Genomic DNA, 16,496 nt, shown 5'->3' on the forward strand with positions numbered 1-16,496 from the left:
AAATGTCTGCATTTAATTCATTTTACTGCATTGTGACCCTATAGAAGTAAGTGTTACAGTTTTCTGTAATACTAATCCAAGGGAATTTCTATATTTCTTTCATTTCTACATTTATAAATGTTTATATTTTCAGGATCAGTATCGGCAGACATGTACATGACTAATACTGGACATCAGCGATGGCTCACAATTCCTGAAGCATTCTTTAAAAAACTAAATACTAAAATCAATACTAAAAGTTACTTCGTCTATCTAACAATTGCTACATTTTAAACAGTGCTGCTAACTGGGTGAGAGGAGCTGGTTAACATTAGTTTGGCTAGCATGGTAACAGCACTGCTCCCCATAGAACATGTTGGATTCTGGCTAACTAAAGCACTAACTGAAGATAATGTTTAAAATCTGAGGGAGCTGAAACAACAGAAAGGCAAAATTAAACCTGTTTGTGGTGTTTGGGTCTGTAGCTTTTGGCTCTGTAGCCTTTTGGCTAAGCTAATGATAGCTTAGTCAGCAGGACAAATTAAAATACCATTGAATACCTTATTACCATTATACTGCCCAGCCATAGTGACAGCTCCTTACTATACATGGAAAAGAATGGTACATTGCCAAATTTGTCCCAAAATTTTACTAATTATACTAAGGATATAAGTAGATGCAGATAGTAAAAAATAAATACTCGCTGCAAATACAAGAGTGTTTCTTTTACTGTAACTACTTTTACCATTCCACACCACATCTGAGCAAAAAAGCATAAAAAATTAATTCTTTTTGGCAGTTAAAACACTTCATTTAATTAAAAAAATTTCGGCGATACACTTGTGTCAACTGTGCTTGTTAAAGTACTTTCAGCTTGTAATCTAATTCACCAAGACTTACGAATTCTCAAAAACATACATATTCAGCAGCTTCCACATTTAGCACTAACTTTGTACTCAATGGCATGCAAATCCAAGCTCATACAGCTGAAGTGAAGGGATCAATTCCCTCCCACGTGCGTTTTTATATCAATAGGAATGATGATCTGTTCAGAAAAAGCCACTGCTTCCGTTTTATATAGCTCCAGGCATATAACCAGTGGATGTTGTGGACTGCAAATTGGCTATGCTCTCTGGTAACAGTCTGTGTGTGTGTGTGTGCATGCACATGTGTGTTTGTGTGTGTGTGTTAATGAGAACTGACCCTCTCGCTGTCACACACCCACTCAGGAAAAGCCTACACAAAGTCCCTCAGCTACAGAGCTTTCATACAGTGTGAGAAAGAGGGGGACGCGAGAGAGAAAAAGGAGCAGTCAAAAAGAGATGCGACAAACAGAGGAAGAGTCACCTGATTACTGTCTTCATAGTTTCTCTTAAGAGTGTGAGATTATAATAGCGCACAATATAACCTGAATGTAATGTAAAAGCTCACCTCAGGCAAACTAATTGGGGGGGATACACTGATTTGGTAATTGTTGGCCGATATTCAATATTTTTCGTAAATAGCTGTTGATGCTGACACCGATACCAACACACACACACACACACACACATATATATATATATATATATATATATATATATATATATATATATATATATATATAAGACAGAAACTGGGACTACATCTACCTGGATTTGCATTACAGAGAAGTGTAACATTTATCTGCATTACAAATGCAGTAAAATAGAAAGTAAAAAAGTAGCTCAGCATCACCTAAACATTCAGTGTTTCCCACACATCTAAAACATACTGTGATGCTGAGGAGTAGCCAGGGGGGCAAGAGGGAATTATTTACAAGACTACGCAAGTATGTTAGTCTTTTATTTACAAATATTCCACTGTTTATCTGCACATCAGTTTTTTTCTTGGTTTCCTCAAAAAAACACTTCAGCACCTGCTAGCAAGTACATTCCATGCTTTGTTTTATGTTTGAGCACCTTCAGAGCTCTCAGTAAAGGTCCTAGTGCTCTGTGGGAACATTATGATAATGTTATAAACCATTACAGAGGGTAATTATGGTGATTTACAATTTTTAAATTGGCACATACCAAAAATATATACGCACATACTCCGGGCCTAGTAAAGCTGCTATTCAGACACTGCAGGGCAAGACACAGGCTGCCAATATGCCACTGTGTCACCACTGCCCAATACAATCAATGAAGCACGCACACATAAATACAGCTGCAAACTGGTCATGTTACACGCAGTTCTAGAAGAGCATTTTTTTTTCAAAATACTGTGTTCCCTATTATCTGTCTGCTGTAGGAGACGGACAGAAGAAAACAGCAGAACTCAAATGGCATATCAAGCTACCATATATAGGACTAGCACAATGTGGCTTATCTGCAAACATGTATTACTTCATAGAACCTGCTGTGTCCTCTGCCCTTATGGTGGGACACAAACATGCGCACACACACACACACACAAACACACAGTGAATGCTGCGTTGCTTATCCTGACTCATTTCCCTCTGCTCGCTGGTTAAACCCTTAATCCCCACAGTTAGATAGACGCAACCTGACATTTTCTGAGAATATGTTTCTGCACACACAAACCCAAACACACAATCTTTGAGCTTTGAATAGATGGCAACTCCTTTGCTAGACACCTCTTACATCATATAGGCTAAGCTTCATGTCTGTGGTCAAATTCAGGCAGAGCAGGATAATAGTGCATGTTTTGGATATCACAAGTATCACAACATATTGTTAAAAGGAGACCAAGTAAATAGATCTGCATATTCCTTGACAGTTTACATACATGTTACTTGTCATTGTATATTCTATTCAAGAAATCATTAAATGTGAATTCTCAGATGTTTTGCAGTGTTTTCATTTCAAACAAGGCAAAGATTCTACAGGCTGTTGGGTTTTTTCTTCCCATTCCAACGTCACAGAGAAGTAGTGCCTTCGCCTACACTAGAACGAAACACCATGGTGGACATAAACAAAAGGAAATATACCATTGTTAGATGTGAGGTTTACAGTAGGTCACGTTTTAGCCCTAGGTTGTATAGGTCAGTAAACACCTAGTTAGTTTCTCTTTATCAGTTTAACTGGTAGCACGTTGTACATAAACGTAAACCTGGAAACATCCTGCTGCATCCTGATTGGAGGTTGAGTCTCCTCTTTGTGTTCTGTATATGGCTCAGGGTTCGAACAAGCACAAACAAGTCTCACAATGCTGTGGTCAATTGCAGCCATTTTTAAGCTATATACAGCTATACACAATGACGACCTGCACCTCACCCCTGCACCTGTTTGGCCCAGTCGCACCCTCAGCAGAGTCAGCCAATGAGAGTGTTCTTATTTGAACATAGAATAAACGCCCTGAAAACAACCCTTTCTTCACATATAAAAATTATATGTTAAATACATTACTCAAAAGCTGAATTAAAGCATTTTTCTTCCACTTATCACATATGTCTTTCAAAAAGCACATGGGAGTAAACTGAGAAAAAAAAAAGTATGAAATATATCTCATTTAAATTCAATCTAGGCATTTTAGGCTTCGAAAACTCACAAACATTCATGTGCCCAAATTAGTATCTCAATACTTATTTTAAAAATAATGTTTACATAATTTACTATCATTTTAAGAATTAGAGATTTTAATCAAAATATCCTAGTTTTCAGTTCAACAAATAATTACATTTAAATATCCTTTAAGATGGACATTTTCTGGCTAGCACTAAGCTAAGCTCAGAGCTGTGGTGATATACTGCATCTGCGTCCTTGCAAAGCTCCAAAAGTTGTCACAATGTTGATAAAAATGATGTAAAAAATAATGTAAAATCTGTCCCATTGAAGATTTTAACTTCTGACTGAAAATACTAGTACTGTGTTTACTATACATTACTATTAGTCACTGAAATACACTCAGTGTAATTTACATAAATGTTACTTTATTTCACTAAAAATCTCTGTAGTGTATTCTTTTTGTTAAGTTTGTTTTGAGGTACTCTTTGAACAGGACCATGTGAATTGTGTAGTGTACATTATAGACAAGATTGGGAGGGGTAACTAGGCCCACCTAATTGCTGTGGTTAATAATGTAATAGTAGCATCGGGTCAAAAGCTGACCTAGGTTCAAAAGCTGACCTAGGACCCATGTTAGGTATGTGTGTTCTTATAAAAGGTCAGCTTTTTTGGGAAAAAAGACCCACCCCTTCTAGTAGGCTAGCTACACACCTGTCTTTTCATGGATTTTGTAATATGTTCTTTATGTTTCTAGAACCTATATTTTGCTTTTCAGTTTCAGTACATAATTATGGCTGGGTGGCTCTTTAAAAAGCATTCACCTTAATTGTCTATTAGCTAACTGATTTTAAAACAGCAGGTGCCTACAGTTTTCTGTGATAAGAGTACTTCTAGCTAGGAACCACTAGCATTGCACACAAGCAGCCAAAAAACTTTTGACTTTTCAATAGACTTTTAACTAGAAGCATTAACTTCATGATGTGCTTGCCATGTGCTAAGCATAAAAGACTACACTGATTAACACAAGAGGATACCGAAAGCAGTGGTCTCTGCAGTGTAGAAGCAGCACAGTTATTTTTGGTCTAAAATGAGCTTTAGGCTTATTTTGTCAACCAGTCGATGTAAAGAATGCCAAAATAATAACAGGAACACTGTGAGAAAGTTAACAATCAAACACCAGGGGCAACAATCAGTGTCCCTGATCAGAAGAACTGTTGATTGGATTAGTGGGCGGTAATCAAGATTACTAGGCGCCTACTAAGTTCTATGGTAGGGGAAATACTGAAACATGCCTCTCTAGATGAGCTTTCTCAGTCTGAGCTGTTCCAAGAAACTCTCCAATATCGAAACCCGTCTTAAAGAAAACAGCCTCTGGGTCTTGTGGCACGTCAACTCCTAAATCATTTAAAGCCTCAATCAGGAACTGCTGAAACAATACCATTAGGATTAGGATTAACACCAAGTTTTCTAACTGGGAAGGGTTTGACACAGACTTAAAAATAATCTGTATCAATGTGTGCATGCAAGGCAAAAAAAATCTTCTCAGTGCAGAAAGCCTAATGCACGTAATCTGTCATTTGTCATTATCAATTGTCATTGTCTGAAACGACTATTGTGCATGATTCAGTAGTCTAGTCATTACTCTGTTAGTCTCTTTTGCTCTGTTGGGCTTCTGCTAAAAAACAGTATTCAAATTTGTGAAAATCTTATGTAGACAACGGTGTAGGCCATTTAAGGTTCTCTTAAAGGACGAATGGACTCAAACAAAGGTTTTCATGATAACAGTCTCTTCAGCTACTGCATTGTCAATTGCTGGCCCAGAATTTTATAACACATTTCAATACCCTAAGAGTATCTCAACCAGTGCCTGTAGTAACTGAATAATAAGCCGTAGTATGTAATAGGACTGGGCTTTTAAGGGGTTAAACCAGAAGAAGTGTGGTGTGGCCAATAAAGCATAACGTTTTTGTGATTCTCTCTCTGCCTGCAAATTGCAAGTAAAAAACATGTATTTTGGACACCAGTAGAAAAAAGATTGGAAGCATAATAGCTGCATTTTAAATACTCAGACAGTTCAAACACTGTTAAAATGTTGGCAATGCAGATATTACAAATTTTGATATTGCACTGTAAAATAGTTCCACTCAGCAGACATTTAGATCTCGGTGTTAACTTTGGAAAATGTGCATCACTGCTGCACGTTGAGAATAATGGCTGTTAATGCCACCTCTTTTACAGGGGTCTAAACAGAGTGCAAAAAACAGAAGGAATGGACGCGAATCAGGCTTAAAATATCTGATACTAAGGATGCACCGATACCACTTTTTGCCTTCCAATACTTACACTTGATTCTTAAGTATCTGCCAACACAGAGCACCGATGCCGAAACAAGTTCTAATCTAACTAGCCTATAAATCCACATAGTCATATATTCCGTTCTATGTCACAAAAAAGTATAGTTATTAATAAGAATATTTAACAACTGAAGTAAAAATACTTTTGTGCGAAATAGTTAACAACAGATCTGAACGATATGTAGGTAAACCTGTGATGTGTATACGTAGGCATGCAGCAGCTACTCTGACAGACTAACGCAGCCTGCAAGCTGCTGTGCTATGGGCTAAACCTAAGCTAAAAGCTATCGTTACCCCAAGAAACCAGCAGTTCCTTCTATATACCTCTAATGTTCATTCCCTGTAACAACCTGGACTAACATTACCTCAGACTGTAGCACAGTGGGAGATGAGTGGTATTCTTACTACAGCTTGTCTCAAACTTGAAATAATCCCACACTTTTGATGTTTTCTTTGTTAAATTCCATTGATTTATGGTATATTCTTATTTGCCAGTAGGATACTGCGTTTTAGTACCGGCATCGACACTGGTCTGGTATTGGTATCGATGCCACCCTAACTGATACTCAATTCAAATTATAACTGGATGGGCTTCAATCCTAGTACTCTAAAAAGAATTGGGACAACCCGTATAAAATGGAAATCTCTTTTTATACTAGCAATGAACGCTTGCTTACAGAAAAAGTGTATTCATATGCCGCGTAATGCAACAAGATGCTTGTGGAGATGCTTAAAATTCTTAGCTGGTCTCCCAAGATGCACATAATTAAATGGAGAGGTTTCGGGTAAATGGTTATTATTGAGCACTACAGCTCAGCCAGGAGCATCATTAATCAGCACAAAAACAAAAAATACTGGAGAGGGCTTGAAGGACTTGCATCATTAAAGTAGAACACCAACAGCCCCATGACCCTCATCAACCTCAGTACCACCCCCTCCCTTTGACTGACAGCTAATCCACAGCAGGGTTTAATCCTTTAGCCAGCAGTAAGATCAGCACTATAACCCCAGCAGCCATGACACACATACGCACACAAACCAGGACATGCAATCCTTCCCAGGCACACACTTATTCATACTCACCCAAACTGCAGATGTTTTTTTATCATATGGATGATGTAACCCCTTGATCAGCAATGCTTCAATTAAAAACAAACTCTGAGAGAAAACAAGTACTACAGGCATAGGTGCTAATTTCAGGGAGACACTAGATTCTTGGTCCCTCCAAAACTAAAAGCAGGTGGAATGGTCCTCCAAGCCTAGCGCTAAGCTTGATAAAAGCCATGGTTGTAAAACTGCACAGAAAAAGTGGAAAACAGAAGGGCTTTTAAGCATGCAGGGTGCTACACGCACGGTTCTATTCACAGCCTGGCTTGTTGGCCTTCTAAGGCAAGCATGAGGTTCAGTTGACTTAATTTAGCATTTAATTGTGTTTTTTGCTAGACTTTTATTTTCACTGATAATGACATTATCCTTTAAATGATAGAGGATATTTTTCAAGGACACATATCTAATTTCATCGATTTTCCTGTTTACCTACTATATTATCATAAAAGATGATAAGAGTGCAAAACAATCGCTGTCTATCTTTTAGGTTTTCTTGCTCTTGCTTGTCCACAGAGTGAAAACCAGATGCTAAATATATAATTTAACTAAAATATATCATTCAGCAGTTCCAACTTCAGCTGGAGTGTATTCATATGACATCATCACAGTGCGACTTAAGCCCTGTTCAAGCTAGACTGGTTTTACCTGGGGAGGTGCTGTAATTTGAGAGATCACAAACAAGATCTGTGACATTAATCCAGTATAAATGTGCCATAGTTTTTACAAGTAAAAAATTCTGGAGCGAATCACCTTCTATAATTTGCCCAACTCTAAGCTCCCTCAGTAATAATACTGATGTTGTAATCAACATCACAGTAAAAGAAAACAGTGCGTCCATTTTTTTGCAACAACTATCATGGAGCTTGATTTGACCCAATTCTTAAATTCATGACAGGACTACTGAAATTCACAATAATTTGGTATATATTTTCTCTCAAAGTTGGCACAGTTTCTTTATCCTCAAAACAGGACTACCGCAATCTAAAACATTTTTGTTGATGTGCTAATTACAAGGAGAATGAAATGAAATATATGGGCAGAGTTCGTATAGTTGTATGAGAGCTTAACACTATTGTATCTGGTACTAATTGGAAGTTTTCATTGTTTGATTGTTTGTAGCTTTAATTTTAGCCTTAATGCTGAGGTGAATGCCCAAATCATGACATTTCAATTTTGGCTATCTGAGGTAATTTGAGGAAATGACAGATACTTTATCCTGTACAAACTGTCCAGTCAAATACCTTACAAATTACATCACCTTCTGTGGTAAAACTGATCTAGCTCAAATAGGCCTTAGGGTGACCCACTGGTAATTGTCATGTTTTTACGATAAACATAACTTTTTTATTTGGTGTATATACATTTTAATGGTATTGGACATGTATACTATTTTAAGGCACACTATTATTTTAAGGCACTATTTTTGAGTCTTAACGCTCAGGGTTCCTCTGAGTTCCCTTTAAAGTTCCTTTTGTAGCCCATATAGCGACTGTTGAGGGAGATGAAGCTGCAGATGAACTAAAAGCAAAGTTTCTATTATAGTAAAAGTGCACAGTATGCAGATGAACAAAAACAGGCAACTACCCAACACTGAACTTGGAATGACATGCATCAAGTTCAATGGGTGGTCACTTCCTCTTATGCAGTGTAACGTTGGATTGGCGGTGAGGCACAGCCACTGCACAGCTTTGTATTAACACACTATATTTACAAAAGTGTAAGGAAGCACAATACATTGTTAATAATCTTAATATTTTTACCCATAATTCCTGGTCATATTTCCACAGTTTTCACTAGTTTAGAACATATGTACAATGTATGTTTTGTCTTCTTTTATTTTTCCTAACTCCCAATGTTTATCCTAAGTCAGAGCTCTCAACAAAACAAAGTTGTATTCACACACAGAACCAATCACTGTATTACACGAACACATTCACACAGAAACACATGCTGCCTTCATCACTAATACCATGACAGCACTAATACTATGTGACAGCAGACACGTTGTTAGTGATGAGCTGATGATGCAAGAGAATGTGTGACAGAATTATTTATTAGTGTCATATGGTGCTAACGATGCCGTGATAGTATGTTAATGTTCATACTTAATTAAATGTATGTTAGACAATTCCAAACAGTGTTCTTTTGATGCCAGCCTGAAGTATAAGACATTGGTCAAAGATTTAGTAGCTGTCCTATCTAAATCTTCTGGGGATGTGACTGTGTTACTCAACTGTAAGGTTGACCACATTTATAATATCCTCAAATTAAGAAAGCAAGCAAACATTACACAGCTGCATAATGGTTATTGAATGAGACTCACTCTTAGCTGCTCTCTCTTCTACGATATTACTCACATTGTGTTATAGACGCAAACATGAAACACACCTAGTGCATACAACCTATTCAACAGCACTGTCCAGACAAACGAAACATGATACCGCAATAAAGACAACCCAGGAAAGGACAATCATCTACCAATCACAGCCAAACATAAACAACAATGAGCCAATGATATAAGCCCCGAGTAAATACAACCAGAGAACCACAGGAGAATCACCTGCAGGTCTTAAGCTACTCCAGAGCAGAAGGGCTCAATCATGGATTCACAGCACATTAAATCAGCCCACCAACCCAAGCCTAACATCTCTGAAAAGCAAATGAAAAACAGCGGACAGCTCAAAGCAAAGGAAAGATCTATCAGAGAGGGAGATAACTGCTGTACTCACCAGGTCATGATTGGTTGAATTGGAATCATCTTCAGGGAAAGGGACATAAACAGCTAAGGCCACACAGTTGGCAAAAATAGAGAGTAATATAAAGATATCAAAAGGTCTGGAAAGCAAATGGTTAAGGAGAAACAGAAAATAAATCAAAGTCAGCATTCTATCCTTCTATTAGCTTTCTATAAAAATGACCACTTTTTTACTTTTTTACAGAATTGTAAAAGTCCTTTTGAACTGTGTTAAAATTTCATGCTAAACGGATGCTATATGTATATATATATACGCATATATATATGTATGCATATATATATATATATATATATATATATATATATATAATATATATATATATATATATATAAAATAGACATAATAGCAGATAAAAAAATCCTTAAGCTCCTCAGAACACACACTCTTAGTCTCAGATCACTATAACCCTGCGGCCAGCCCAAGCCATGATCTCATCTCATGAGAAAGCTAATGGAAGGATACTTCCACTCCACCAGACTGATGCAGGCCCTGCGTATAGGGTTGTTGAGGGTGAGGCAGAAGAGTGCCCGTGGAGGCCTGCTGTTGGTGGAGCTGCCCTGCTTCTTGCTTTTGGCGTACTGCTGCCTTTTCCTCTGGGACAGGGAACCCACAGGTGTGGAACCTGCCACCGACTGCCCGCTCATCGTCTGGGGGTTGTCACCCTTGGCGCTTCTCGCAGCATTGATCGCAGCCTGCCAGGACAGACTAGCAGTCTGGGGGTGTGCCTGCCTGGAGCGGGAGGGGCTTTCAGACCAAGGGGGAGGAGCCTCACTAGAGGGAGGGGCTCTGGTGCCGCTGGCATAGTTTGCCCCTGAGGATGAGAAGGAGGAGAAGGAAAATGTGTGAGGTCGAGAGTTTGAAAAAGTTAGCGAGTGCGAGGAACAGAAAGTAAGTGAGTGTGAAAGAGAATGAGAGAGAGAGAGAAAATCAATATACTGTCATGTGGAAAAGCAGAGCTGTATCTGGTGGTGGAATTTCTGGGTCATTTGATCTACACTGTCAGACAGACTAGGCTTTAGCAGCTAGTGCCAAGTTATATCTATCAAGAGAATATACCTTCACGCAAGGCCTTATGACTATAACTATAACTAACAGCAAACAAACTGCTGTTAATCCTTTTCTAACTGCCGTTTAAGTTCAGAAAAAATACCTAAATATTAATTTTTTTATGTGGTATAGGCTTGTGTGTAGAATCCCATGCAACACCACCCACGCAAAAGGTTTGCTTTATGATCAAATCTAGAGACACTTCATATGAAATGTGCTGGGCACAGACACAGAAGAGCTTGCGGAAAGGCTATTAATAGCATCTCGAAAGAAATGCGTGGACAAAGTGAATCTCCTTGACAACGCCTGCAAACAGCAGCCATCTACAACTGAAAAGATGCTTCACATGTTATAATACAAATGAAATAAAATTCAGTGGTTTAGCACAGGCTTAGTGGCATGAACACATGATTTGTACCAATGACAACAGCTGTATGAAGTTGTTATTAATTCTGATTATCTGGACTTGGATATTGTGCTTGCTCTTCTAGTAGTATCACCTGAAGCAAATATTGAAACACTGCCTTACAAATCTAAATCATTATATATTTCAAAGAGGCTCCATGCTTACTTCTTAAATTTGTTGGTAAAACTGTTTTATAGAAGTAGTAAGGACAGTATTAAAATGTTCCTAAAAGTTCCCTCAATGGCCTGATAAGAAGCAAGTTAAATTGTCCATATTGTAGGAAACTAAATCTTCATCACTTTTTGACAATAAAACCGTATTGTTAAAATGTCAAAACACTGAAGTGCATACACAGAAATGAATCTGCAAAAAAATATTTTTGAATTTATTGCTTTTGTGATATTATAAAAAAGCAAAATACTTACATATATTTACCTACAACCGTTTAGCTCCGCCCCTTCACCCTGAAGTTATATAGACAGTTTCAGCCTAACTGCTTTTGAATGAGGCACAACACAGGGCAGCCAATGACCGCAGAGGTCATTTGTGTGTGTGTGTATATATATATATATACATATATATATATATATATATATATACATATAAACAGAAGAAAAATGTAAAACATAGGACCTTTAGGGTAAAAGGTTTACGGACCTTCAGTCAAACTTGAGTCTTAGACAGTTTCAGGCTGCGTGTTTTAGCAATTGAATGGCCACACACATACAAAATGTTTGCCTAAATTATTCCACCATTTGTTCCCATCTGCTCGAGTGCTCCACAAGGCACAACAGAATGTGCCTGTCAACTTGTGAGCATTTGGACAGAGCTAAAACTTAGGGATGCACAATGATAAAAAATATCATATAACATATAGTTGCTTAAAGAAGTGGAAAAATGTTTAGGTTTGACCAATATTTGTTGACGTGTCTGTTGTACACCAGTAAAGCATAATGGATAGGTGGCACTGGGCTACTGCCCTAAAATATCTGCATTTTATTAATTAATTCTGAATTTGTAGCCACATAGAAATAAATGTTATATTTGTCTGTGATGCTGGTCCAAGTAAATGGAGTCCCAGTTTCTACATTCTATATTTGATAAATGTCTATGTATCAGCATCAGCAGATATGGACATGAAAGTTATTAGATGTTGGCCTTGGCCCAGAATTGTAATATCAGTACATCCCAATAAAACTAGCTAATTAAAGGGGAATTCCACTGATTCTTTTAAATTTCTGCACAATTCAGTCATTGAAATGTGAACAAAGTCACACAGAGTGGTTTGGTGTAAAAATGGTTCGTTGTGAAAAAAAAAAAAAAACATACAGACTTTAATTTTGTTACAGTGGTGGTGATAGGAACCAGGGGTCATGATGTCCACAAGCAAAATATTGCCATTTTATCCACTATCCAAAACCACCAGTGAACCTATATGTATGTTCTATTTTTTATATGTAATGTTGATAATGGTGAAACACTGGTAAAACTGGAAAAAAACATTTTCTTTGGGGACTATATTGCCTTGCAAAATGTACCACTTCACCATTAATGAATGAAAAAATAAGCTTGAGGCTAAAAGCTTATCTTCAAACTATCATAAAACAACGTCTCAGGCATCTGGCAATGTATTCATAAACATTTCAAGTAATAACTTTCTGTGAGTGAGGTTTAAGAAGTATAAAGCACTTCAGATGTCTGGTTCCTATCACCACCACTGTGAACAACTCTGACTCGATAAGATTCTCTAGAAGGGAGCATTTCAAATCAAACCACAACTAATGACTTTGTTTACAACTTAAACATTTACTTATGGAGAAATTCTGAAAAAAAAGGTTTAACTCCCCTTTAATGGCTGAATCCAATGTAGAAGGCATAGATTCAAGGCCTAATGTTAGTCAAGTGTGTACAAAAAGTATTCTCTGACTCTTTTCTCCCTCAGAAACACTGACAGCTCACCTGTCAGACCTGTCAGTAGTTGTATTGTAGCCTACCGTTTTTTTAGATATAGTAACCAAAAATAGATAAAAGCGGTGGTCCAAATCATACGATGCAGGGCAGCGCTTCGGTCTGACAGTCTACGCTTAAAATACACACTTTAAAGGAGGAAAAAACAGCAGTTAACATCAAACTCTCACATATTTGAGGCGAACAGACAGTCGTGCTGAGCGCTGAGAGGAAAAGAGAAACACGCGAGCGAGCGCACGAGAGCGTCAGTTGAGAGCGCGCGTCGGATTCAGTACCTCCAGTCGGTTCCTCTGGCTCTTCCATCCTTTACTCCTCATTGAAAGTCCCTTTTATAAACTGGTTTCCCCACCGCAACTAGAAGACTGGTGGTCGGAGTGAGTTCGAGCCGTTAATCCGCCGGTTACAAACTGCTTCTCGTAGTTCCCCGAGCGCCATGGAGCGCGCGCCTCTCACAACATCCGGGTGTTGTCCTCACATCATGGCTAGTCGTCGCTACAAAAACCCGTGAAAACGACAACCATGAGAATATCCGGGCTGTCTGAGTCAGACAGAGCCTCTGAGGTTCATCACCGCGGACTCAGAGCGGCCCAAAGTTCACCTGCGGCCCCGTCAGTCGAGTTCAGAGAGCAGCACCATCATCACCACCATCACCATCATCATCACCATCAGCAGCTCGAGTGTTGTTAGCTTAACCACAGAGCGGACCGGAAAAATCCCGGAGCGATTTTAATCCCGTTTCAGTGGACCTCTCTCTCTCTCTCTCTCTCTCTCTCTCTCTCTCTCTCGCTCGCTCGCTCGCTCGCTCGCTCGCTCCTGGATTCGTGTCAACTCTATCGACACAGGACTCGCATGAAGTGAAATGGAGGGCGACTCCTACCACGTCAACGCCTAAAGCCTCTACTAGCCGTGTTATTTGAGAATTTAAAGTTATAAATTGGCTTTTTGAGACAGAGTTTTAACAGTGTTGTTTTACAGCAGCCCTGAGTGAGTGTCTCTGTGCCGTCGTGAACCACTGAGGTCGAGCTGAGATTGCTTAAAACTTTTACCAAAAACGCAACAGGTAGAAACAAAGAACACACATCTGTCATCTAAAACTGGGTGAAACTCGAAGCTGGCACATTCGTGACTGACACTGATGACACAAATAACAGTCAAGGGGTCTAACGTGTTGGTTTGGATTGATTCGGTTTGCAGTGATTTATTTTTATTAAAAAATGAAAGCTTAACAAAATCAAGCAAGTTTCTATTCACTCAAGAGCAAAATATTATAATGTTCTCTAATTGCTTTTCACTTGAACTATACTGCACCCCTAAGTTCTTAATACACATTAGATATCCATTCAATCCCAATACCATAGAATTAGGGTTAGTGGATTTATTAGGGCCTGCAGTGACAAGGACAGGAATTTAAGCATTTTCTGTAATTATACACAAACAAATAATGCGTAAAATTGGAAATCTTATTGGTTTCTTATATGAGAAATAATTTGCACAGATAATTTGAATAATTAAACTTTTTTACTTGTATTTAAACTTTACTTTAAATCTTTACAACTTTAACATGTGACAGCGTGATAGCCATGACAGTCTCCCATATAAAACCACTTTGTTAAAAAAGGAAAACGTGTTTTTTAAACAACTGTGATGACTTACTGAGTGTTTCTTTAGCCGTGACTGTATATGCTGATATTGGTCATACGACTGGACTTTATTTGCCAGCTCAGAGATGCTGTCTTTTGAAATGGAAAGTAAAACATCTAAACTTGATTTTTTTAGCCTTAAAATATTATTTTAATAGAATGCATGCATTTAACTGTAGGCAGTTGATCATCCAGCTTCTACATGTGCTGAAAACCAATTCTCATTTTACTGATCCCATGTGCTCAGCACAGTAGCTTAAAAGATTTAGGTTTATATTTAGAAACAAACTCAGCATGCTACAAGCAGTCCTATTGGCCATTCATGTCAATATTCACATTAAACAATACATTTATATCTGACATGGTCCTCAGTAAATTGTTCACTATATGAGCACACATGGCCTTAATAAGTAACAGGTTCCATCCACAGACACCCTTCTGGTTAGCCAAGCATGCTCCAAAGTCTCACCTCTGCGCCCTGGTCTCCAAGGTACGAACGCCATTCACCTCCTGCTGCTTTATTGCCAAAGGACGTCATTAGTTTGCCACATTCCGCGTAGAAATGAGGAGGAATATAAAGCGTGGTATGTGGAAACTTATCCTGGCTGCCTGGATTACCTGCTCTGCCAGCTAACACTTTAACAGTGATAATCCCACAATAATAATCCTGCTAATGTTCCTTACCATGGGAGGTTACTGACCTATTCCAGCCCATAGCCCAAATGATGAAGGCACTCCTCTTTGCTTATTTATTTGTCTGTCTGATACTCCCATTGCACCTGTACAAATTATGATTAATTCACATCAAATTGATACAATACATTTAATAGGTTACATGTATTTTACATGCATACATACATTACGCTAGGACACCTAAGGCATGCATGATAACTGGAATTTGTGGGACATGATGTGTTTGATAACTACAGTTTTTTCATAGGATTAGTACACAAAAAGTATATTTTATGCCACTGTAGTCTTTGGTAAAATATAATTTGTTTCACACTGACATCTTGTGGTAGTATCGTTACATGCCGTGTGCAAAGAGACCTACTCCAAAGAGAGGTTTCCCCAGCCGCAAATGGCTCCTTAACCCCTATGTAGTTAGTTACATAGGTCATGAAATAAAAGCTCCTACAGTAAAACAGTGTACTAAAATTCCAGCAGACCATTTGGTATGGCTCTCTAATTCAGTCTCTCGTTCTGTTGCCAGGTTTGTGAGGCTCCAGTCCTGGAAGACCACAGTCATAGCAAGGCGCCAGACCAATGCCATCCTGAGGACAATAAAAATTATAGGTCTATATGGGACAATGTGAAATCTGTAATGGTTCAGAATCGGGGCAGGGGAGCAAGGGAAGGGAGTTGTTGGTGGGACGTGCTTAGCTATGGCCACCTGCTCTTCCCAGGCAGAGCAGAAAAATTGCCATGTTTTTTCACCCTCCCTCTCTGCCTTTGATACACTCTTAAAAAACCATGGTTCTTCAAGGGTTCTGTAGTAAAGAAAATGGTTTTATATAGAGCCATGAACACTCAAAGAACCCTTTGTATCATGAATCGTTGCATCATGAAATCAAAATAGGTTGATGGCGAATGTGTTGTAGATGGTTCTAAATAGAATCTTTCTGAAAAGCGTTCTTCTGTTGCATTGTAGCAAGCTTAATGGTGTAACAATAGAAGAACCTTTTTTGTTGCTATATAGAAGCCTTTTCAAAAAAGTTCTATATAGAACCATCTACAACACATTGTTCATC

The 16,496-nt window shown here is 38.4% G+C and overlaps 1 protein-coding gene across 9 annotated transcripts in view; it reads right to left on the reverse strand.

The window, feature by feature from the left end:
- cacna1db (calcium channel, voltage-dependent, L type, alpha 1D subunit, b) overlaps positions 1-16,496 on the reverse strand; it is a 138,796-nt gene that overhangs the window by 108,525 nt on the left and 13,775 nt on the right. For all 9 annotated transcript variants that reach the window (XM_036578681.1, XM_036578689.1, XM_036578688.1 and 6 more), the window contains 2 exons: positions 10,147-10,495; positions 9,658-9,763 (listed from right to left, as the gene is read on the reverse strand). In XM_036578681.1, coding sequence (XP_036434574.1) covers positions 9,658-9,763; positions 10,147-10,495 — 455 coding nt within the window. The remainder of the gene's footprint in view (positions 1-9,657; positions 9,764-10,146; positions 10,496-16,496) is intronic.

Source organism: Colossoma macropomum, unplaced genomic scaffold, assembly GCF_904425465.1.
Source record: "Colossoma macropomum unplaced genomic scaffold, Colossoma_macropomum, whole genome shotgun sequence".
NCBI lineage: Eukaryota > Metazoa > Chordata > Actinopteri > Characiformes > Serrasalmidae > Colossoma > Colossoma macropomum.